The sequence below is a fragment of the Chionomys nivalis genome, chromosome 2, assembly GCF_950005125.1.
Source record: "Chionomys nivalis chromosome 2, mChiNiv1.1, whole genome shotgun sequence".
Lineage (NCBI taxonomy): Eukaryota > Metazoa > Chordata > Mammalia > Rodentia > Cricetidae > Chionomys > Chionomys nivalis.
In genome coordinates this window covers 94,675,891-94,701,880 of record NC_080087.1, presented here as the reverse complement: position 1 = coordinate 94,701,880, position 25,990 = coordinate 94,675,891, and the positions used below count along the sequence as shown (strand labels likewise).

At 41.2% G+C, this 25,990-nt stretch overlaps 1 protein-coding gene across 1 annotated transcript in view; it reads right to left on the bottom strand.

The window, feature by feature from the left end:
* The window catches only part of Fbxl17 (F-box and leucine rich repeat protein 17), a 465,950-nt gene that overhangs the window by 19,752 nt on the left and 420,208 nt on the right, over positions 1 to 25,990 (bottom strand). The window contains exon 8 of the mRNA XM_057758272.1: positions 4,193 to 4,335. Coding sequence (XP_057614255.1) covers positions 4,193 to 4,335 — 143 coding nt within the window. The remainder of the gene's footprint in view (positions 1 to 4,192; positions 4,336 to 25,990) is intronic.

Sequence of the window (25,990 nt, the reverse complement as noted above, 5' to 3'; positions counted from 1 at the left end):
TTTCTCCATCCAACTGCTTTTCACAAGGGTTTGGCATTTGAGAATTGCTACGTTTATGATGTTATTCACTGCTCATAATTCAGGCCTGTGTCTCCAAACTTTGGTATTAACACACACTGCAGAGGTTTCCCAAGCCAGCCAAGTTGCCTCTGGCGAGGTCTCCTTTTCCAGCCAATGCCATTCCATTGTGCCCTCTCTCTTCTCATCAACCTTGTTACCCCAAACCTTTTTCATTAACCTTGAACATTGCATTTCCATTTGCCCTACAGCTTTCCCATGTGCTTTTTTCCCTTTCAGTTTTGTTCTCTATCCAAATTGCCTTGTAAGAAATAAGGAAAATATCATAAGAAACAGATCTCTAAAGTCTAGAATTTACTGAAGTCGTGAAAACGATTTCTATGAACAAAGTCACCACTGACTGTTTATGGCTGTGGAAGCTAGAGTAAACACATTGCTTTTATTTCAGTCCCATTGATTACCTACGTACTTTTAACTAAGTCACTAAATAAATGTGAGTCAAACTGATAGGTGATTTCAGGTCAGCTCTAATTCCCAAGGTCAAGTAAGTCTTTGAACAGTGACTAAGAGTATAAGCTCCCCCCAATTCATCAAAGCAGTCTCACACAGCGTTTTCTTCTCTTGGTTTTTACAATGCATTAAAGTTTAGGAGATTATGTGGCGTCAGCTTCAAAACCTTTTAACATGCTTATCCATCCAGTCATCGGAAAAGCTACTCAGAGCCTTCTTAATGCACTTCCTAACTTTACAGCTGCGTGGGGAAGGCTCCAGTGGTTGGAGGGTTGGGGGACGCCTCCCCAGGACTCAGCAGTGTTGCAGCCAAACAAATTTACTGCAAATCTACTTAGACATTGATAATCGTGTACATGCTTTTTCAGCTGCAAAGAATATGTTTGATGCTTTGCATCTGGGGGTCAGGAGAGGAGACAGAGAGAGATATTGAGATTTTCCTACAGCAAATAAAAGACATTTTGTTATGATTCTTATAACCTTTTAGAAGCAGAAGTAGGGGAAAGTACAAGTTTGGCTAAATATAGCCTCCAAATTAAATGTAAGTAGTACCGAATGAAACCTATATATGAAAGAAAATGCAACTAGACTCTACCAAGTCTTTCTTTTCTTGAGACAGAGTCTCACTATGTAACCCTGGATGACCTGGAACCAGAGTCTATGCCTCATCTCTGTCCCCCCCACCTCAGTTCTAGGACTAAAGGAATTCACCCCCAATACTCAGCTGACTTTGTGATTTCTAAGGACCAGAGAACTCCAGAACATGATGGAGAGACTTACAAACTCACTGACATGTCTCCCCAGCTCAGGGATCCTGCTAGCCACATTCTTGGCCAGGTGTCTAACTGTATAATGTAGAAGTCTCTTGGCTGGCTCCAGACGGTGTGCCAAACAAGGTGGGGATCGCTAACTAATGACCTTTGTTAGTGGTTAGCAGGACTGGTTGAGCTATAGCGACACAGTGGTATGCACCACTTTGGTTGATGCTTTGTTGGCTTGATGACCAATGTTGGGGACACACAGCAGATCTCCATGCCGTGGCCCTGCTTTTACTGTTTCTTATTTCCACTCCTGTTTGCCTTTATTTCTCCTTGCTAGTTTCTCTACCCACATCAGTGTCTTATGTTCATACTTTCTTCATCTCTGTGCCTGAGCAGATGAGTTAGGAACTTTACTAAATGCAGTGTTCCATGGAGACATTTGTTTTTATCAATTAAATGTGTAGAAAGTGTGATTATTGGTGTCTTTCTTTAGAGCACAGAAGTTTAGATGTGAAAAAACTACAAAGGTATCTTCTATAGTTTGAGTATTTTATTTCCTCTTTAAATTTGCTTCCAAAATGTGATGTGATGTGCATGTGTGTATTATAGTCATAAGCTCACATACCACTGTATAGTACAAGTTACTATGTCATTAAAAAGAATAGTAATTCAGGGTATTTTATATATGATTGACATTATCCTAAGTACTTTATATTCATTAATTTATTTAAATGTTCACAATTCTACAAGATGGGTACTAGGATAATCCTCATTTCACAAATGCTGCAAGAAGCTGTGCTCAGGATTACTCTACTATTAAGTGTGTAAGCCCATATCTGAACCCACGCTCTGGCCCCAGAGGACACTCCCCTTATTATCAGAGTGTGTAAGCCCATATCTGAACCCACGCTCTGGCCCCAGAGGACACTCCCCTTATTATGGGCTGCTTTTCTTCTCCATGCAAATCTTTCTTTGGGTCTTGATGAGAATTTAAAGATGGGTGACATAAAGCAAAATTGGAAATCTGAAAAACTACTTTAGTTTGGATTTTCCATCCAACTTTCTGTTCAATACTTTGCTTGCACGTTGTGTGTGGCTTGGAAATGTCTTCTGTTCTCATTGAAGCCCTCATGTTTGGCTCTGAGCAAAGTCGAGTCTCAGGAAGCTAGACAGCAAGGCTTAGCTCCTTGGGCTGGGCTGAACTGCAGCAGGCTGAGTCCAGACGGTACTGTGTCAGAGGCAACAGACTCACAGAGCCGTCCTCTGTCTGAGAAAGGATGCAGAACCGAACACAGAATAGACTGCAAGCCTTAGGGACATCACGAATTGCTACGACCTCTCTATCTCATTTTGCAGTAATTTGTGCTTTTATTTAGTCTTTTTTTTAAAGTCCAGAATTCTTAAACTTAAAATCAACAAAATGCTGCTTAGCCTAAGGGATGGAATAGTGTTCTAAACTAAGAAACAAGAACATAAATGGTTGTAATTTGTATCTGAAGATGAAGCTAATGTTCAAGGTACAAACTATAAAGAAGACAGGCTAGAAAAAGTGGCTCTAAATGCATTCACTTTGGAGTCCTTGGTTGAGACAGCATTTATGTGGCATAGGTTTTTGGTGGATGCTGAGGAGTTTGCCTATTACTGTTTTGTGTTTCCAGAGATCTCTGCCTACTGCGGACCCTTTAACTGTAAAGTGACAAGGTTAGCATCAGCATTCTCTCAGCCAGCGATGAGTGTTGAGGGAGACTTGCTCCGGTGGGTCTCAGTGCTGTTGCTAAGATACAAAGCAAGTAGCTTTCTGCGCTGGGCTAAGATATAATATAGTCTCTAGAACATAACCAGCAAAGGTCTAGAGCAGTTGAAATTTTAAAACCTTGGAAACAACAATTAGATCTATTGTCAAAAATGACAAAGCACACAATGGATTTGGACCACTGTGATTTTTGCCCCAGATTTGTCTACACTTAGAAAATGTAGACAAATACATGGCCTTTGAGCAACATGTTTGTCTAGTATCAATTCATGTGACAGATTTGTCCCTACTCATTGCAGAAGTGGCACAGACATGTAAACTGGAAAAAGATGCCAGCACTTTGTTAGAGCACATCTCCAGACACACCTTTTCAAAGAAAGCTGCCTCGTGGCTAAAGGCTGCCTCTGGCACGTTTAAGAAATGTTGGAATCAGATGTCAAAGACTTTGGGTACGGACGCTTGTTCAGGTGTCTGAGATTTCTCAGCCTTTACTTGGCATTGCAAATAAAGAACTAATTCTTTGATTTGTTATAGGGAAATCATGGAAGCTGCAGAGGAGAGAACATCTGCTCAGGGCTGAGTGGGCTGCACAGATGCTCTCTGTTTCCTTCTCTGTCTTGTTAAATGCAGTCCCATTCCTAAACTCATGCTCAGTCCTTGACAACGGACGGCTCCATGCCACTTTGGCTAGGCCTCTGGGGACATTTCACAGCATGCAATAGGAGAGACAACCTGATGTGCACAGACTGGCTCCTTCTTGCCTCCAATGGCCGTAACACACACGTGTGCAGAAATGGAACGAACACTTACGAAAAGCCAATTGGACACTTTGCTGCTACAGGAAACTTAAACTCTAGAATTTAATTTGTTAAACCGTATAAATCGCAGTTTGCAGCAGCCTCTTAAATTCTGCTCTGTGAATTTAGGGATAGGAAGCTAAATTCTACGATATTACCACGTGATTGCCTCCTCCCCTTTAAGTACAAAAATCCATTATTAATCAGAAATACAAAAATAATTCCTGAATACTTTAGCAAATCAGGACAAAAACCACATGGCTAGCAGTGTGCATGGGCATGTAGGAAGAGAATATGGCGTTAAGCTAGTTACTATAGCAACTACATGCAGAAAACAAACAAGTCCATCTTACTTTATCACATCTCATCAGTCCCAAGTATCTCAGGGATTTGCTGCTCTGTGCAATCAGGGTGGCTCCTTGATCTGTGATTTCTTTACACCATCCAACGTCCACCGTCTCTATAGTCACGCTGTATCGCCCAATGGCGATCAGTGCTGCCGGGAGGAAGAGAGAAAGCCTTGACGTTAGCAGTGTTAGGGAACCTACCTCCCATCCATGATTGACTAGGGCTCATCTCCCCACTGAACCTGTTCCTGAAATGCTGTGTGCAAATGAATGTTTTATAAACTAAATTAAATTTGAAATGCTTTAAGAAAGCTTGCCCTATGACAAACCCTTGTGTGCGGTGAATAATCATTCTGTAATTTCCCTGGCATTGAATACAGTCTTTACCAGTTCACTCACCTCAAGGTCACCTATACTTTCAAGCATTCATATTTGCAGGAGAAATAAATACAAGTAAATTATAGATGGAGCATTATAAAAGTCCAAGCGTTATCTAAATTTTATTCAAGGTAACTCTAATACTTTTGAAAAGAAAAAAACCTGACCACATAAACACCATTTTGAGGTGTGTTATATTACATGCAAAGTTCTTTATGAATCAGTATAATTTTTTCCATCTGTTCATTACTTGTAAAATATAAGAACATATAATACTTTTCACATAGGTTCTTCTTGGGCTGTTGGGAATTAAGAGTATATTATACATATAGTAGAATTTAATTGGTGCCAGGCTAGAGTGCAGCAAAGGGAATGTATTTGTTATGGCAAATTTCCTTTCCATATCAGAAATCTTTCTATTCATTTATAAAAAGAGCCTGGCATCTGAAAACCATGACATTATCTCTGATGTTCTTGGTTCTTTACCCCTGTACCACTACTAAATGCACATGTCTATACTAGAGTCTCAGAGGTGCTTTAGTTACCCCTGAAAAGCTCCACAACCCACCACCCTGCTGGAGCCACCAGTCAGCAAACGGGGCTCTCTCCAGGGTATGTGGTTTGATAGGTGAGTATGGCTCTAACGTTTATGAAGCATAGAAAACAGATTTTAATACCTGCAGCCAGAATAATGTTAAGATGTATTATCTGTGAATGAAAACCTTGATGCCAATGCCACAGACATTAAAAGGGAAAGAACAATTGTTTGCTAGTTATTTCCTTATTCCGATGACACGGTTTGACTTCTGGAACCATAGAGGTGGGAGGTATTTTCTAAACTGTGCTGACTACATTTAGAAAGGCAGCATAAATTTCTCAAGGAAATAATACAACCCGGGAAATATCTCTTGGCAAGACTCCAGTAACCATCTCAGTGATTTTTTTTTTTTTTTTTTAAAAAAAACAAAACAAAACAAAAAACTCTTATCCCCATACCCAAGGGTTCCTGTAACAAAGTACTTACAGGAAGCCAATGTTTCTAGAACAACAGTCATGATCCCAGTGTTTTCAATTAAAAATACCACAGAGAGTTTTCTTAAGTTCCTCCTAAGATGGTATTCATTAACACTTTCCGATTGAGTGCATGCATGTAACAGTAGTAGCAGCAGAAAGAATATCCTACACTAACCCCACAGGGTGTCACTGGAACCATGCTGTACTGAACCAGCCCTGCCCTTCGCTGGCCCTGGGATAGCTGGCCTGCCCCTCAGGGGAAAGCTGCCCCTACTTACCTTGGGAAAGTGGCCCCACCCCTCACCAGAGATATGTACCTTACCTGGGCAGCACACTACAACTGACCCTGTGGTCAGGGGTGCAGGACTGAAGGTGTGAGAGCAGGAGAGCTGGTCCCTGACCCCAGGCAGTGGCATGGGTGAGGGAAAGATGCCCTCCACCTCTTGCTACCGGTGGCAGGCGAGAAAGCTGGCCCCAGGGTCATCAGAGGGAGAGAGCTCACCCTGTCCCACACCAGCTACAACACACAAGAGGGGCCCTGCACCTCACATGGGCAGCACACGCAACAGAGCTGGCCCTGCCCCTCACATGCCCCTGCACTGAGTGTGTGTGACCTGGAGAATCAGCCCTGCTCCCTGCTGCAGGCTGCACTGGTGAGGCGGCTGAAGCAGTGCTGAAAAGCTCACTTAGGGCAGTGACAAGGAGGGAAGCTGGCAAGTGACCAACCCAGCTGCCACCCAGGCCCAGAACCAGGGCTATGAGTTTGCCCACCCTAACATCCACCACATCTATGAACTGCTGGCACACGTGAAGAGGATGAACCTACAGATCCAAAACTGCAAGGTATCCAGGAGGAGCCCCAGTGAGAGCCCATTATCAGGGCTGTAGCAGAAACCAGAGGCCTAGGGCCAGACCAATGACTCCAATGACTCCTGGTAGTGAATACTTGAAAGTCAAGACGAACGGACAGACTCAAGGTAACCTGTGCGACACAATGGGCAACGCTACAGCTTCCACGACAAGGTTCTTCTCCTTTCTGTTTGTTTCTTGTTATGTTTGGTCTTTGGTTTTTCTTTTAAATTTTGTGGGTTTTTTCTTGGGGGTAGGGAGCTGCTGCAAGGGCAGAGGTCAGATCCGAGGGGACAGGGAGATAAGTGGGATTGGAATGCATGATGTGAAATCCACAAAGAATCAATAAAAGTTAACAGAATAAAACAAAGCTGATATTCTCTGGTATTGGCATCACTTTATTGGTATCCTGAAGATTGCCTCTGCTTAGGGAAGTAGGAGGTGCTCGAACTCCATCCCTCCCAGCACAGCCTGTGCCGACTGTGCTGTTTACAAGATGGAAATGCACAAGTTGAGGGAGGCCCAAGGTCAGAAGATTGTGAACAGCTGTTTCTCTGAGACTTGAGGCTAGAACACAAGAGTCCTGAACTATTCAGAAGAGGGTAAATCAAAAGATACAAGGCACTTTCACAGGTTGCCATACAAGCAAATAAGGAGACCACAGCAGCTGCTGACCTGGCTTGACAGTCACTTGTGTCTGGAGTTTTCCTTTGCTTTTTTTCTCCCTTGTCCAAATTAAATTATATAATAAAGGCAGCAACTGTGGGTAACTCAGGGCATTTAGTTTTGGTTTTGGCCTTGCTCTGTTTACTGAAGTTAGGCTTCAACTTCATTATTCTGACATAGCTCATTTCTTCAGTGAACCTCATGAGTGCTAAAGCATTTCCACCAATGGCTTATAGGTTACCTTCAATAAGTCAGGTTCTGGACTAAGGATTTCTGGCTAAGTATCTGATTTAACCCTCATAGTAAGCCTGTGGAGTCTTCTTATTACCACCTCAGAGGATCAGCAAATCAAGTTACCTAGAGATTGAATAACTTTCATAATGTGTCAAAACAGTAATGGTAGGAACAGGATGTGAAGATGGGAGCCAGCACCTCGTCCTGTGTACTATCAGATATGTCCATTAGAACCACAGGGCATGACGTCATTCTAACAGGAGACATCCCAGTGATGGAACTACCATGTGACGTACTGAGCCTAGGTGCTGGGGATACAGACAGAGCTCAAGGCTGGTTTAGTGGACGTGAGGGTGAGGTTGGGTAGCCGAGAATAACTAAGTAAGCAGACACAGTATCATGTCAATCCATCTTTATCCCTACTTCCTTCTCATTTTCCATATCTCATGTGATCAGAGTCACCGCCCAGTCATTTATTTCTCCTGGATACAGCTTTTACTTATTTGATGGCCTACCTCTCACATTAGAGCAAAGGCCACTATGCAGTGCAGTATGTCTAGTGCCCAGCACGTGCCCGGCACAGAGCAGGCTCTTAACCATGCTATAAATATGCAAGGAACCCTCTGCGGGGGAATGACAGAGAAGCCTTCAAAGAAGAGGTCAGCTGGGTCTTAAAAGACAGCCAAGAGTTCTCTGGAGAAACAAAGGCAGGCGCAATGGCAAGAGTGCTGGATAGGAAAGCAGCCTGTCCAAGGGTTGAGGGATGAAAAGAGACAGCACGCAAGTAAGTCTATGTGGCTATGCATAAACACACTCAAAGAGGCAAGAGGCACTGCAGAAACATTCTGTGAATAATAACAGATGCTGTGGCAAGACACAAAGCCTGCAGAGCAGGGTCCTCAACAGCCCAAAGCTAGTCCAGAACATACAGCTCAAAACAAGCAAACGTGTAAGTAAACTCAAGTCTGTCACAAGTGTTCTACAGAGGTCAGACTGGTCACTATAGGAATCAGTAACGACAAGACGCAAGTGCTGTTGGGATACCAGTTGGACCTGAGGTATTCCCAATGGAACTCTCCTTAATCCCTCCAGGAGCCTTGCAGGACAACGAGCATTTGAGAGAAAAAGAACTCATGTTAAATGGTTCACAAAGGCTGGCTCTACCCAAGAGGCACAACCTCCTCCCACGTAGAGGACATTTTCAATTGGTTGGGATGGAGACTGAGCCTACTCTCTTTGACACTATTTAAGACCTAAATATTATAGCTTAGAGATGGCCAAGTATTTAGCCTCTGTTGATAGCACTGGCTTAATGGAAAAGTCTCTGTGTGTGTGTGTGTGTGTGTGTATATATATGCATCTGTCTTAAAATATATAGCGCCTTTGACAACTTCTTCATTGTAGTTCATGAGCTAGCTGTGAAAATGTAATATAATCTAACTTTAGGTTCACCTCTAGCCACTGTATTTAGTAGATAACTGACCTCAGGGTGAGATTTAACTTTTGTGAAACACAGCTTCTTCATCCAGACAATACAGATATTGACTGTATGTCTCATCTACTTCACAGGATCAAATGAGATAATGCACATAGGACTTTTTGCTACATAAATGTCACAGCTTGTTTGGTGTTTCTGCAAGCCATTCTAGTGAGCAGTTGATACGAAATGGGAAGGCCTGACTCGGGCCGGGTGGTACAGGTCTGAAATGCACGCTGCTTGAGAGGCTTGGTCAGGAAGGCTGTACGCTCAGCCTGGCCTGGCCACATGGTTCACGGTTAGCCTGGACAACTCTGGGAGAGACTACCTCAAGACTGAAAAGGCTGAGGCTATAGCTCAGTGACAATGTGGCTTGCTTGGAGTGAGTGAGGCTCTGGGCTCTAGCCCCTGTGCCACAAACAACGTCGTGAGGCTAGACAAACGGAAGGCTCCGAGAGCATTATGTTCACGCTCTGCGGCGCTGTGAAGTCCTCGAACTGCACACTCTCTACTGCTGATCATGGATGTGTAAATTGCACCTGTGTTCAGAGGCCTGTAAATGTAAATATGTGATTGCTACTTACATCAGGGGCTGGTGACATACTTTCTTGTATTTGTATTGTTGAAAAAATATGCAATACTAACTCCCTAATTCCAAGGAAATTTCAATACTTTTTTAATGTGTTAAATGCAACTAGTCAAGAAAGTTACATTCTAAGAAATTTACACAAATTAGTAAGAACTGTTCAGTAATTTCTATGTTCACAAAGACTAAACATTCACCTACATACCCAGAGGTATATAGACAGCTGACAGATGACTGCAAGACTGAAATACATATGCACTTAATTTTGACAAAGAAATTCCACTTCGAGGGTTCTACCTTGAAAATATAGTTCTGATAATAAAAAACTTACCTCTGCTTTCCAAGTGCTGGGACTAAAGGTGTGTGCCACCACCACCCAGCAAATACCTCTTTTATTTTTTATTTTTTTTTTGATTTTCTGAACTATTGTAGTACTTTACATCATTTCCAAAATAAAAATCAATATGGAGAGCTCAAAGAGGAATACTGTCACAAATGAACCAACTGTACTGAGAATGAACAGCATAGCCCGGGTGAATCACACAGCTACAATAAATGGGGCGAGAGTTAAGAAATAGTTTGCTTTGGAAACAACATTTTGACTGAATATTAAGACAATCAGCTAGCAATTCAATAACTACTTTCTGTGTGAGCTAGGACTGTAAATTATGACAGGCAGTGTTTTACTGTTAAAGCCAGGATTAGAAATAGGGATAGCTGGAAGATGTTTATAATGAAGCTCCTCGCATTGAACTGGAATCTGAGTTATCAGGATGAACTCACGTTTTCAGAATAGGTGATAAGCACGGTGGATGAGTCGCCTGCTTTAGCAAGTCTGTACATATCCTTGGCACTTCTTGCTGGGAGAGCTTAGGAGCTACTGCTGTTGTCTGAATACCATTCATCAATAAAAACAGCTTACAAGAGAGGTGATTTCTTATAAAAAGGATTAGAGAAACTAAGTGTGGAACATCTTATGACATCAGAAAAAAGAATTTTTAAAAAGAATGAAAGTACATCAAGAGGATAAAGTATCTAATTAGAGAGAATAACAGTGGTCAAAGCTGGAATAAGATGACCACAAAAATAAACACAACAGTGTCGACTAATGATTTCTAAAAAATATACCTATAAATCCATAGATATAAACAAATAGGCACAGATGAACAGCCCATCCATACAGAAGAATTGCATATTTAAATAATGTAAATCAATGAGAGAAATACAGAAATATTATTAGGCAAAGACTACAGCAATAGTCATAGGCATGACAGAGCAATAGATGCACAAACCAGTTAGTTACACTGTATAAGAACAAAATACTGGAATAGTGACAAAGGTAGTTCTCATTTACAAAAGGAAAAAACTAACTTTGCAGTGAGTAGTCGATCCAGAAGACAGAGCCTTAAACAATGATCCATGTGAACTTAACTATGCATAACATACACACACATTTGTGTTTCCTGATCATTTCTTCAGTATTCCTGAAAAGTAAACAATTGCTATCTAATCATAAGAAAACATCACACTGTGGCCAGGTGAGATTGCTTGGCAAGTACAGGTGCCTGCTTTGTAATCCTTGCAATCTGAATTTGATTCCTGGAGGCCATGCAAAGGCAAAAGAAAAGAACCAATACCAGAAAGCTGTTCTTCTCCATCTACATGTGTGCTGGTATGCACACCTACACACACACCTCACACAATGATGATGATGGTGATGATGATGATGATAATAGAAAACAACAAAAGTAAACATTGCAACGCAGAAGCCCAGACGAGAAACATTTTACAGATGAACTCAGCAGTATTTATTCATTTAAGGGCCAGAGAAGTAGAAATAAAATCCCAAACAAAGAAACAACAAAGATGAGCACATGGCCACAAATCAGAGGAGACTAAGGATTTTATGACAACTAAGTATAATGCAGAATACCAGACTGTATCCTGGGCCAGACACGGAGATTAGCTTTAAAAGCACTAAGATTGTGGCTAGAGAGATGCTCAGCAGCTAGGAGCGCTGGCTGTTCTTCCCGAGGACGAGGAAGAACAGCCTCACGTGGCAGCTCACTGCTGTCTGTAACTCTAGCTCCAGGGGACCTGACACCTCACACACAGACATACATGTAGGCAAAGCACCAATGCACATAAAATAGAGATAAACAAATCATTTTTTAAAGCCAGTAAGATTTAGACAAGTTTAGTTCATATTCTTTTCAACATTAATTCTCCAGTTTTGCTTATTATAGCTGTATCTGTTGTCAACATTGGGGATATCTGGGTGAATGCTGCACGTGATGTCTACTACTATTTTTAAAGTTTTTGTAAAATTACTATTTGTTTACTATTGTACTATTATTTGTTTCCAAATAATAACTTACAGCATAGACAAATGCACGAAGGACAACAAGTGAAGGAACTAAGCTGAGAACTACAATGTTCTAAGTGAAAGTGGTGTTATTTCCACAGCGAAAGATCTGCTACATAAATGTTAGGACTAAAAATACATCCTCCCTCACGGGAGGAGGGTGAGTCATACAAGCACGCTAACGAGGGCCTGCAGATGCTGCTGCACACCCTTCCCAGCTCTTGCTCCCGCTACAGATCTGGGCGCTTCTAATAAAATCAGAAATGTCCTCATGCTTGAAAGGACAGGGGTTAAAATTTAACAGCAGGATTAACATCTTTCATGTAATACTTGGATAAAAGCCATTTGTAAAGAAATTTCTTGGCACACTTACAAAGAGATAAATATGAAAAAGTGCATGTCTCTGTAGATGTCACAGAGGCTACAGGAACAAAGAAATGACACTTTCAGGGACATTTGTTGCTGTGTTGCCAGTCCCTGACTAGACTCCCCCACCCACAGGGACTACAGTTCACCCTTGCTACCCAGAAGAGTCATAGTCTCCTACTCAAAGCACAGATGCCCAAGTGCCACCCCTGGAGGGTCCGATTTAGAAGTTGCAACAGCTCCTTGGATCTTGGTATGCAGCTGAGGGCTGAGAGCCACTGGATAGATTGACCTACAACTCCGGCAAAGTCAGTCAACTCAAAACAAAGCGCTCACTTTGCCGGATGTAAATAGCACCCATGTTCTGACACAGTAATTCTATGTGTCCTCTCACGTGGCGGCGACTGGTTTATGATCCAACACTTCCTAATCGCTTACATCTTGTCCACCTTACGCACTGCTGTTGTCTTAGTAGCTTAGCAGACACTGACTGCACTCAAAGACAAGTTTTGCTGAGTCTGCTTTTGTAAATATATATACTTTTTACTTTCTTGCACCTACTTTCAAACACAGCATGTAGCATGTCTTACAATAGCGTATCAATGCACCTGTCTGTCTTTAAATAGGTTGTGAGCACTTTGAGGCATTGAATTTGGGCTATTTAGGAACACTGAATCTCTGAAAATAAAATTTTAAAACTTAAATTATTTTTCATAGCTATAAAGCAAGTGTAGGAAGTTTGCATATGAGAAACAGCGTGGCAGCCCTGGTCCTTCCCTAGAAGGTTCACCCTGACTTCTCCATCAGTGGATTGGCCACTATAAGAATTTATACAAACAGAATTAGACAACAATGCACTCTGGCTGTCTAGCTGCTCATTACGTTTGTGAGGTACCGCCACATAGCTGTGTACGCTAAGATGGTATGTTCACGTCACGTTCCCTCCAGTGTGTATAAAGGGTCTAGTTTCTTCACACCGTTGACACTGTTTAACAAATAAGCCCTGACTGTAGCACTCCAGTGGGCACACAGTGGGCGTGAATTGTCATTTCCCTGGGAGGAATGAGTTTGTGCATCTTTCACCATATATAGGATGCCTTTAAATCCTGTAATAGATACACATCGATATCAATTAGGTTAAATAAGAAGAGGGGGAAGGCAGATGGTAACTTTTCAATGATTAGGCTACACAAAAGAATAATCTAAGTAAGAAATAATTTTCAATGTAATTTGAAGGAAATTGTTGCTAAAATAGACTTCTTCTGCTTTCAGAAACACAAATCTTAGAACAGGAGAGTGAAAGGAGAGGGTGAGAAAGGATATAGAGAACACCCCAAAGCTGTGTTACACGCGCGCGCACACACATACACACACACACTTTGGTTAGGGAACCGAGATCTTTGCAAGTCAAGTACAAAAATCCATGTAATAAGACAAACTGCCCGACAATTGTGGCTAACACTGGAATCTGAGAACAGAACTGTCTCCCATTTTAACAGTGCTGCACCTTGAGCCATCAATTTTACATAGCTGTGTGTGGAGTTCAGAGCAGCAACGTACAAGCATGGCTCACCGAGGAAAGCCTGCTGAGGTCTCTAACTTCCATGGCAAGGCATTCTTCTGCCCTTCACATCCTGAGACAGAGATGCAAGAATTATTGATAGGTTGCATCTACTATCTTTCCTTTCAGGTAAACAAGTTGGTAAAAAGAATAAGTTCAAGAGATTTTTCTTTAAAAAAAAGTCTTTTAATGCATGAGAGAAAAATTAATGCTGTCCTTTGATTCATATACATACATCGTTTCCCAGGCAGAAACATACAAATGTGGCTGGGTGTGTAGAAACTATTTCTGTATACCTAACTTCCAGAATGTAGTTAAGTGAGGGGTGCATGTAGATGCCAGTCTGATGCCCTGCCCTGCGCTCCACTGGAGGTATGTCCTGAATAACGAACGTTTGCGAGGATCTTGACTCCTCTTACAATCCTCTATCACATTTTAGAATTCAAAATGAAGAAGGAAAAAAAGAGCGTTACTACTCTAACATTAGCAGAGAATGTAAAATCCCTGGTTCAATAATTCTGCTTTATTCCAACCTTCATAAATACATATATCAAAGAATTATATAGCCTTTTAAAAATCTTGACATTACACTAGATTTCTTCACTTTATGAGAAGTGAATTTAGGTTTAGAGTATGTTAATTCACTAATATGGATAAGAACTTTAATGTCTGCCTACACCTTTCTGAACTGAATTTTCCAGACTAACCCTAAAGACAGAGATATTGGTTCTAAGTAGGCATGAGCTACAAACATGTATGTGACCCCATGTAAACAGAGTACGGTAAGGAGGCATGGAAGTTGGTGCAGGCACACAAGTCAGGCAAACCGCCAACACTAAAGGTTTTCTAAGTAGGCACAGAGGAAAAACAGAGTGAACACATTCTCTTGTTTCTTTCAGAAGATCTCAAAGTAAGTCCCTGTGGTAGCAGGAAGGCTGGTCTGTTCCAGAGGGTGGAGGACAGCTGTGATGAGATTACCAAGATAACAAAAAGACAAAAGTTCAGGGAAAATCATATTACAGGTCACTTGACAGTATTGACCTTGGCTCTAAAGAAAATATAAATCCATTGGAATATATTTAGCAGAGGAATGATGTATTAACTCAAATTATCAAAGGCTGCTCTGGATTCTGGACTGGGAATGAGAAGAGAAGCAGAGAGACGACTGAAGAGGCGGCCACGGCCATTTTCCAGGCAGGAAGCAAGAATGGATGGGCTGCATGGCCGAGCTGAAGGGAAAGGCTGAGTTCTGAACAGACTTCAAGGGTCTGTTGAATGTCTGGGGCATTTGTTGACGGATGGGGAAGGAGATTTTAAGATTGTCAAAAGAGCTGGGTGTGATGGCATATACTTCTAATGTCAACTCTTCTGGAAGTAAAATCAGGAGAATAGCGAGTTTGAGGTAGCCTGGTCTACACAGTGAGTTTGAAGCCAGTTTGGCCAACCTAGTGTGACCCTGTCTCAAAATAAAAGCAAAGGGTTGTGGGAAAAGCTCAGTGCTGTAGTGTTTGCTTAACATGTGCAAGGCCCTGTATTAATCTACGGTGCTGCTAAATGGCAAAAGGAAAAACAACAACCCACAGCACTTAGGCAAAAGTCTTATATGTATTTTTATCAAGTTGTTTCTTGTGTCCATGTGTGTCTAAATGTCTCTGTGTTACTGAGAATATATTGGTTTCCTCTACTACATATAAAGCCCAGAGTGGGATCAGGCTTGGTCATATCAGTCCATCACTGCATAGCATAAAGACTTTGTTTGTTAGCATTCTATAACCTGCTTATTTAAAAACGCACATTGCAATCACATGTGCCCAAGATGGGCTTCGGCATCCTGCGGAGCTCATAGTCAGTCTTCTACATTTAGAGCACTAACCAGGCAGCTTTAATATGTCAGCCACTATGGTGATTACAGATATCTTTGGAGAGATTACAGGGTAACACACAGAGCATTCAACATTAGGCTTTTCTAAAAAGCAAAAGTAAAGGCCAGAACTTAAAGGGTTGGAGCTAAGCAGCTGGCTGAGTTTTACCTGAACACAAAACAAAGACCTCTGCATTCCCTTCAGTGGGTTTTCTGTTGCGTCCAGAGTGCTCCCGACAAACACACTTACTTACTGGTGTCAATAGTCAACCTCTCAAATTATTTGCAATCACGTGGTAAAAGCACAGTTGCAAACAAACTGAAACTAAGCATGGAAGTGCAGCTCAGTTATGTGTCCCTCATGGCAACCATAGCAGCTGTGACTTGGGCTCTGATGGAATGTGAATTTTCTTGGTAATTTCTTCCTTATGGGTATATCTCTGTCGTTAGAAAAACAAAAACATTAAATTTTCTGCATTATCTTTGCTTCTGATTTCTTCTCTTTTTTTCTTCAGAACACTCCCCTTCACTGCTGGTTTACATTCTAATACGTCTGTTTATCTCCCAGTCACTCTCTGAATAGAAAAGAAGCCATTATTGGGAACCCAAGAGCAAGTTTAGAAAAACACGAGGAAAAATAAAAGGCATAAGAGGTTAGAAAAGAATAAACAAGAGGCAGAAACAAAGAGAAAGCATGTGCTGTGGTTAAGAAGTGAGGTGTCCTTGCAAACAGTGCATCCATGGAAGACTTTGCTCCTAGCTGCGGCACTAGTTTGGATGGTTCTGTACGTTAGGAGGTGGGATCTATTGGCAGAAATAGGCCAATGTGGGTGCCTTGCTGGAGGCTGCACTTGTCTGTCTCTCCCTGGTGAGGTGAGCAGCAGTTCTGCCACACCTTGGTGCCACAATGCTCTCCTTCATCACAGGCCCAGGAATGGTGGCAAGTTGAATGGTCTGTGGCTGAAACACCTGAAGCCATGAGCCCACACAGTCATTGCTCCTGTTAGGTCACTAACACCAGGTACTGTGTCATGGAAGTCCAAACGATGCATACAGGGAAGAAGGAGCAAATGCAGAGACCACATGTCAGGATCACAGTCCTGGATCTGCCCACTAGAGTGTTCGTGTGCGAGGATCACAGGAACGGTACATAAACGCACACCTATCCTTGAGCACTAAACCATGGACTGACCTTGGAAATTACATTTTGCATGACCGGGGCCTGGGTCCCAGAGATGTAGACACACAGTAATATATTTCTTTAAATATGTAAGAGTAAGACACTTTAGGATTACTCTTGTAGGGAACACTCCAAAATCCAATAAACTCCAGGGAAGATCTGCAAAACCTTGTCTCATTCCCAAACCCATAATACTCCGATTCTGTGGTCAGGAAACACGTGCTGTGTCTTTTAAACAGTTTTTCCGCATCATCAGATGACTGTGGTCCACAGTCAGGGTTAGAGATCATTGAGCGAAGAGCAGACTGATCTGTTTAATGAGTCCCTCACATCTAGGTAGTATTTTCTTTTTGCTACTTTGTCACCGTTGATTGGGACATAAACTATACAACGCTATGTAGTCTGGAAAAAGCTGACAATTGGCAATGCTCACTTCCACACTGCAGTGATGACTCACACAGCCCTCTGCACCGAGTAATTAACCACCCATTTGTATGGACTGACTGTATCAATATAGTTCTCTTCAACAAGGAAGGAAAGGAATTTGGACAGAACATTAACAGTTGCTAATACCAAGCAAATAGAGTAAATTGGATTTATTAAAAAGAGTATCTGTGTGGATTTTTACCCACAGAGTTGATATAATTTGTCTAGCTTTCTAATTATAGCTGGGACAGAAAATGGCTGAACCCTAGGACCTCTCACGGTATCTAATAAACTCTTACTTACAGGGAGAACATTTCTCGGGCTGGAGAATGACAAATACTTTACTAAGCTTTTCCTGAAAGATAGCGAGAGGTGTCTCACCTATATCCAGCTGATGAATTAGCTTTAGCTAATAATCAGTATCATGAGACAGCAAAGCAGCAGCCTGTAATTATTCTGAAAGGAATGAAGGAACAGATCTGATAAAGAGACTAAATCAGCTAATTTCTCTTGTGGCATACTGAGCAGGAAAGAAGCTGATTTTGCCAGGAGTTTAAGGGAGGCCAAGGTGAGGGACACTGGTAGTTTTTACCTGCCCGGGATCCATTGCGACTTTCTGGTAAAAACAAACTAACAAAAGAACCCAAAACCTCAGTTGTCCTTGCTTTGGGAGGCAATCTGAGGGCTGTCATCCCAGTTTCTCTGTATGTGCCCCAAACCTGAGTTCCTAGTCTTGGGCACAGACATCTAAATCTCGCTTGAAGTGGTGGCTTCACAAAATCCAGAGTCCACCTGTTCTGGAGGAAGTTCCCTAAAGAGACTGTCATGGCAACCTGGAAACCCTATGTTTTTGTTCTTTTTAAAGCTTACCATGCTACGTTTTAGTTTTTATTCTGTGCCTGAGGTGGTTTGAATAAGAATAGCCTCCTACAGGCTCATATACTTGAATGCTTAGTCACGAAGAAGCTTCACTATTTGTGTGGGTTAGAGGGTTAGGAAGGATTGCCTTGTTAGAGGAAGTATGTCACTGGAGAGCCCACACCGGCCAGTCTCTTCTGTTCTCCCCATCTCTCTCTGCCTACAGATCAGGGTATAGCTCTCAGTTACTGCTCCAGCTCCTGCCACGCTCCCCACCATGATGTCAGTGGACTAAACCTCTGAAATTGCAAGCAAGCGCCCAGTTAAATGCTTTCTTTCGTAAGAGTTGCCTTTGCCATGATCTCTTCACAGCAACACAACAGAGACTGATACAAGGAAGGGAGGGGGGTCACCTCAGTTTTGCCAATGCGTTTCTCTGCTCTTGTTCTGTATTGTCTTTCTTAAGTAGGTGCTGTTCACTCACAAAAGATGTTAGTATTTGTAGGGAATTATGAGACATTTAATATTGTCCTTGCTCAGCTTCTGAGGTCAAATGAAGGGTGCTCGGTGTTGAACGGCCTCAGACACCTCGTTCACTGTTTACAACAGCAGGGCCCTTCCCAGCATTTTCTCGGCACTTTATCCACACAGATAAATCAACCAACAAATAGAACCTCACTCAGTATATAACTATATGTGCCTTTAAAAATATATGACTGGCTTTTACTTTGTATCTAGCCAAAACAATGAAACTGAACCACAACAAAAAGATTTCTAGAATTTACAATGAGAGATAATTCTTTTAAAAACCTATATACTTAGGGATGGAGGGCTGACTCAGAAGTTAAGAGCACTGGCTGCTCTTCCAGAGGTCCAGAGTTCAATTTCCAGCAGCCACATGGTGGCTTAACAACCATCTATAATGAGATCTGGTGCCCTCTTCTGGCCTGCAGGCAAACATGGAGGCAGAACACAGCATACATAATAAAATCTTAAAAACCAAACCAAACAAACCAAACAAACAAACAACCTATAGAATTAGTACTGGCCTAGTGGTACATTCCTATAAATTCCATCACTTGGAAGGCAGAGACAAGAGGCTCCTCAGCCTAGGCTATATAATAATCTGTCTTAAAAAGAAAAAGCCTACATAAATGAAAATGTTAAGGAAAATATTAAACACTTGGAATGACTGTGAGCATCCTTCATGTTAATTTCAGACAGATTTCATGATGCCTCTGCAGGACAGGAGGGGAACCTGACCAACTTTTTCCCCTTTCCCATATTTGTCAGTGGTATTATTGTTTGTAAATTGTTGGGTTTTGATGTTCCTATCTGCTTTTGTGATCATAATTCTTATGGCTGTTTTTCCCTGGTTCCCACATTTGGGTGAATTAAATACTAAGTATTTACCATAAGTTTGCTTACAACTTTAGTTTAAAGCTATTTATTTTGATTAATCCATTGGGTAGCTAGATGTTATCATTTAAAGATCTGTTCTAAAGCAAGGCTCCACATATACTCCCTAAGTTCCTGCATGCATGAGAAAGACTCTTGCCCTTCTGCTTAAGCAATAGCATGGCTAAATACTGCATTTGGGAGTCACACCTATTTTTATCTTCGGGGCTTTATAAACAGGTACTTAGTGCTACTGTGCAGAAGCATATGTCTGACCTGATTTCTTCCCCTTCCATATGTGTCTTGCTTTTAATGTCTGGAAGCCATATGGCTTTCCCTTTGTCTCTCAGGATCAATATCTTTATCAAAAAATGTCTTCATGATTCAGTAGTGATTTATTTTCCTGGAACTTTGCAGGCTTCATTTTTTTTTTTTTTTTTTATTCTAAACTCTCGGGCTGCAAGATCTACGTACGGCCTTCCCTCTTGCTTTGTTGCTCTCAGGCTCCTCCTGATACTCACACCCCCAGAAATAATGCTTCCAAATGAATGCTGGGTCACAGACACCACAGAGGATCCTGTGATTGTTCCCTTCAAGGTGTTTCTTCTTTGACTGGAAATGGTTGTCTGTGGTGATCATGGGGTGAGGGGCTCAGTGAGCTAGAGCTGACCACAGCAGCTAATGGGAAAGTCTTGTGTCTGGTGTCTTTGGCAGGGAGCTATCATTTTATTTGTCCTGACACACCCTCTCAGGGTTCTCTGTTTAAGAAGTTATGTGATACTTAATATCAGAACTATTGGGGTCATTCTGAGGTGAATTCTGGAACTTTCTTGCCTTCTCTCTCTTTTATCCACATCATTTCTGGAAATCTCCCCAGTTGAAGGTGGCAGATGACAATGATGGCTACTCGGCATAGTGTGCTCTCCGCTGGAAATCTTTTCTCTAATATCTGTGGGTGGGGAACTGGGACCCAAATGGACAACCCAGCCTCTTCAGATTAAAGACTCTAATCAAGGAATTGTTGGCTAGACTTTTCTCCATGGGGATACCCATTTTTTATGTCAACTACACATATTTCCCAAGATATTTCTCCTCACAAAGTTAAATCAAGTTGATAAAAGTTGAAAATGAAATTATCTGGGAAATTATTGATCTTTGGGTTAATCTTAATAATATTTATTGCATGAGTACTACATATAACATAACAAAGGGGTAAAAAGATCTTTGCCCTCACTTTCAGTAAGAGAAAAAATATTTGAATATTATGACTATGTAAACATTGTACACTTCTGGGTCAAGCAGTATGCTATAAGGAACCTCCATTTATCAATTCGAGGTGGTTTGACTCCTATTTTATTTATGTTGTATTAGGAGCGGCGGGGCTGCATCCCGCCACCTGGTTAGCTTTACCCGGAATAATTACACGGAAACTGTACTCTTTTAAACACTGCTTGGCCCATTAGTTATAACCTCTTACTGGCTAGCTCTTATATATTGATCTAACCCATTTCTAATATTCTATGTAGCACCACGAGCTGGCTTACCAGGAAAGATCTTAACCTGCATCTGTCTGGAGTGGGAGAATCATGGCGACTCCCTGACTTGGCTTCTTTCTCCCAGCATTCTGTCTGTTTACTTCACCCACCTAAGGGTTGGCCTATCAAATGGGCCAAGGCAGTTTCTTTATTATCCAATGAAAGTAACTCCTCCATTATATTTACGTTGGTAAACATTCCCCCAGATGGACCCTTACATTTTGCTTCCTAGCTTGTACACATACCTTGTCCTACCCACTGAGATCTATTTCCTGCATGATAAATATCTTCTCAAGTGATAGTGGGCAATCAACTCTGAGTCCTTAAAGATCTAAGAGCATGCTTTTTCACTTACACGGTGAACACTCAAGGAGTGCACAGGATTTCAGAGTGAAACCACTTCTTCGCAGGGTGGAAGGTGCTGTTTCCCAGTCTCCTGGTTTCCCACGCTGCTGATTTTAGAGCTTGAGCTATTCTCGTCACAGATTTGCACGAGAATCCTGAGTTTTATTTAGGCAGCTTTAGAATTTGCATTTCACTCTTGATCTGAAATGTCACAATGGGGCGCCTCCAGACAGATCTAGTATCACACATGTAGCTGGGCATTTGGGGGGCATCCAACCTGAAAGTATTTTTCTTTCTTCTTTCTTTTTCTTCTTCCTCAAGGATGCAATTTCTTTTTATCTATATAAATAATATTAATGGTGATTTATTTATTTACTGCCAACTACTTTACCACTGTTTCCTCTTGGTTTCATTTTAATCTGTTTCACATCTCTTTTATGGATGTATTTTCTGTCATATGTCCATTTACCTAAAGATATTTTTACCTTATCACCCAGGGTTTCGAGGATCCAATGTCTTTGAAGGCTAGGCCTAGCCAACATTCTGCAGCCCATCTCTGTGTCAGGTAACTATAATTGCTTCAGTTGTGACTTCCATTCTGCTATAACAGTTATAGTGAGTGCCTCCTGATATGTTTTCTAAAAAAAGTGCTAGTATCTTATAATTTTCTCTACCCTTTTCCCTAATGTTTTGTCTTTTAAAAATACTCTTACAGGGTTGGCAGAGATGGCTCACTTGTTAAGTGTTTGTACTGCTCTGCAAAAGACCTGAGTTCAACTCCTAACATATACACAGAGTGACTCACAACCATCTGTAACTACAGTTCCAGGAATTCCAACCCTCTGGGCTAAATGTGGACCTGTATTTATAGGTTAACACACACACACACACACACACACACACTTACAAATAAACCTCAATGGAGGGGAGGGTACTGAAGAAGATGACTGGAAATGGGGAGTGTGTTTCGGTGTCAGGCAGAAACCTGATACAAGGGAAACTCCCGCAAATCTACAATGACAATCCCAGTTAAGACTCCTAGCTATAGTAGATATGTAGCCTGAACTGGTCCTCTCTTGGGATCAAATTGGTTGGTGACTACCCCAATTGTCACCAGAGAGCCTTCATCCAGTAACTGATGGAAACAGATGTAGAAATCCATTGCCAAACATTAGGCTGAGTTCCCTCCTGCTGAAGAGGAGGAGGAAGAGGAGCGAGGGGGTCAAGGACATCACAAGAAAACCTACAGAATCAACTAACCTGGCTCAAAGGAACTCACAGAGTCTGAACCAACAACCAGGGAACCTGCACGGGACCAACCTAGGTCCTCTACATATATATGACAGTTGTACAGCTTGGTCTACTTAAGGGACCCCTAACAGTGGAAACAGGGGCTGTCCCTAATGCTTTGGCTGGCTCTTGGGAACCTATTCCTCATACTGGGTCGCATTTCCCAGCCTTCATACAAGGGAGGTACTTAGTTTTTAGGAAACCTGATATGTCATGCTTTGTTGACATCCATGGGAATCCTGCCCCTTACTGGTCAGAAGCAGAGGAGTGAATGGGGAGGGGAGCGGGAATGGCTGAGGAGGGAGGGGAAACTTCAGTTGGAATGTAAAATACAAAATTAATTACATTTTAAAAATGTTAAAAATTGTCTTATATAAATTCTTGCATCCACAACCATTTTAATGGTTAAGAAAAAAGAGTTCATGAAATATACGGCCTTTCCTAATTGTTCCTAGTTTTAGGAGCCAGGATTTGTTTCCTGTGAAGTTGAATGGAACATGTGGTATGTACTATTTGTTAAAAAAACAAGAAAGGAAACAGGAGGCCTGCCTGGCACGAGCATGAGCAGTGTACTTTGGGAAATAACTGCAAGTCAAGCCAGTAGTTAACCACACCTTCCCAGTTAGTCTGCTGGTTGGGCAGATTTATCATAGAGCCCGGAAGAATGGACAGTTTTAGAAATGTGAATTTTCCACAACTGGGTCTATTTTACTACTTTGTCTATGCAATGTTTTTGTTATTGAATAAAATATGGAACTAAAATCTATTTAGTAGGAAAGTACCCACACATCCTCAACCACTTTCAATAGTTTCTGTAATTTAAATTGTTCCTTCGTAACATATTTGAAGTACATATGGTTTAACTAACACCTTACATATGCTAAATACCTTTATTTAAGGTATTTGGAAACAAACATGAAAACACCTGGTATTATATGGAGGAGGGAATTTTGGGTAAAGAGACTATTTTTGTAAAGCTAAATGTCTTACCAGGAGTTATTTCCTTTGCATTTTACTGGGACAATTCAGTTCGGCTTAAATGCAATAAACTTTTATGAAACAGTCTTATGCTTCCACTTGCTTTTCCCATCATCTACTCACAATATATGTAATGCGCATTAATTCAGCCAACCACTTCTCAGGTCCAGGGAGAGACTCCTTCAAGAGAAGTGACTATGATTGACAGTGTCCTCAAATCAGTAATATCATAAATATTTATACATACAGTTATAAACACACTATTATTAGTATAAGAAATACAATTTATCTCTAGTGATAATAGCTTTGAAAGTTAAAAAAAAAAAAAGCAAGCTCTAAACGATTTAGCTTTCTGAAACGCTAAGGTGGCAGCAAAAGCAAACCTCTCCAGCTGAAGACCAGCAGGTGATTTCCTTCTCCACCAGCTGCTTCAGCACATCTGCACACACATAACAGCCACATGTGCTGGGGGTTATTTCTGTGCATTACACACATCATTTGAAGAAGTGTTCTAATAGTAAGAAGCTAAAGGTTCTAAGCCAAACTCCTGCTCCACAAAGCGACTGTCTAAGTACTATGAATTTATTGAAACTTTGAAAACATAATAATGCCAAGTTTCTTGAGTTGTTTGTATATTTTGAAGATCAGTTCTCTGTCCAATGTGTGGTTGATGAAGATCGTTTCCCATTCTGTAGGCTGCTGTGTTGTCTTGTTGACTGTGTCCTTTGCTTTACAGAAGCGTCTCAGTTTTAGGAGGTCCCATTTATTAATTGTTGCTCTCAGTGTCTGTGTTACTGGGGTTATATTTAGGAAGTGGTCTCCTGCAACACTGTGTTCAAAGTTACTTCCCACTTTCTCTTCTATGAGGTTCAGTGTGGCTGGATTTATGTTGAGGTCTTTGATCCATTTGAACTTGAGTTTTGTGCATGGTGATAGATATGGGTCTATTTTCATTCTTCTACATGTTGATATCCAGTTATGCCAGCACCATTTGTTAAAGATACTTTCTTTTTTCCATTTGATATTTTTTGCTTCTTTATCAAAGATCAGGTGTTCGAAGATGTGTGGATTGATATCCAGGTCTTCTGATCAGTTCCATTGGTCCTCCTGTCTGTTCTTATGTCAACACCAGGCTGTTTCAGTACTGTAACTCTGTAGTAGAGTTTGAAGTCAGGGATGGCGATGCCTCCAGAAGTTCCTTTATTGTACAAGAGTGTTTTGGCTACCCTGTTTTTTTTTTTATATATATACATATGTATATGAAGTTGAGTATTGTTCTTTTGAGGTCAGAGAAGAATTTTGTTGGGATTTTGATGGGTATTGCATTGAATCTGTAGGTTGCTTTTGGTAAGATTGCCATTTTTACTATGTTAATTCTACCTACCCATAATCATGGGAGATCTTTCCATTTTCCGGTGCCTTCTTTAATTTCTTTCTTCAAAGATTTAAAGTTCTTGTCATATAGGTCTTTTACTTGTTTGGTTAGAGTTACCACAAGACATTTTATGTTATTTGTGGCTATTGTGAAGGGTGATGTTTCTCTGATTTCTTTCTCGGCCCATTTATCATCTGTATAAAGGAGGGCTAGTGAATTTTTTGATTTAATCTTGTATCCTGCTAAAGAACAAATAAACTAATAAAAAATGGGGTACAGACCTAAACAAAGAAATGGCTGAAAGACACCTAAGGAAATGCTCAACACCCTTAGCCATCAGAGAAATGCAAATGAAAACAACTCTGAGATACCATTCCTGTCAGGATAGCTAAGATATGAAAAACACTGATGACAGCTTATGCTGGAGAGGATGTGGGGTAAAGGGAACACTCCTGTTTTGCTGGTGGGAGTACAAACCGGTACAGCCACTTTGGAAATCAGTATGGTGATTTCTCAGAAACGTAGGAAACAAGCTTCCTCAAGACCCAGCAATACCACTTTGGGGTATATACCCAAAGGATGCTCAATTGTGCCACAAGGACATGTACTCAGCTATGTTTACAGTAGCATTATTTGCAATATCCAGAACCTGGAAACAACCTAGATGTTCCTCAACCGAAGAATGGATTTAAAAAAAAAAAAGTGGTACATTTACACAACGGAACTACGCAATTTGCAGGCAAAAAGATGGATCTTAAAAAAAAAAACAAAACATACTGGGTGAGGTAACCCAGACCCAGAAAGACAGATATCATATGTGCTTACTCATAAGTTGCCTAAATCAAAGAAAAACAAGCCTACAGTCCATAACCTCAGAGAATCTAGACAACAAACAGGGACATACATGGATCTACATAGGAAGGAGGAAAAGACAAGATCCCTGAGTAAATTGAGAGTGTGGGGGTCATGAGAGAAGGTAGAAGAGGAGAAGAGAAGCAGGAAGGGGAGCGGAGGAATGCCTATAGTTCAATAGGAACAATAAAATTGTAATAATGCATTTAA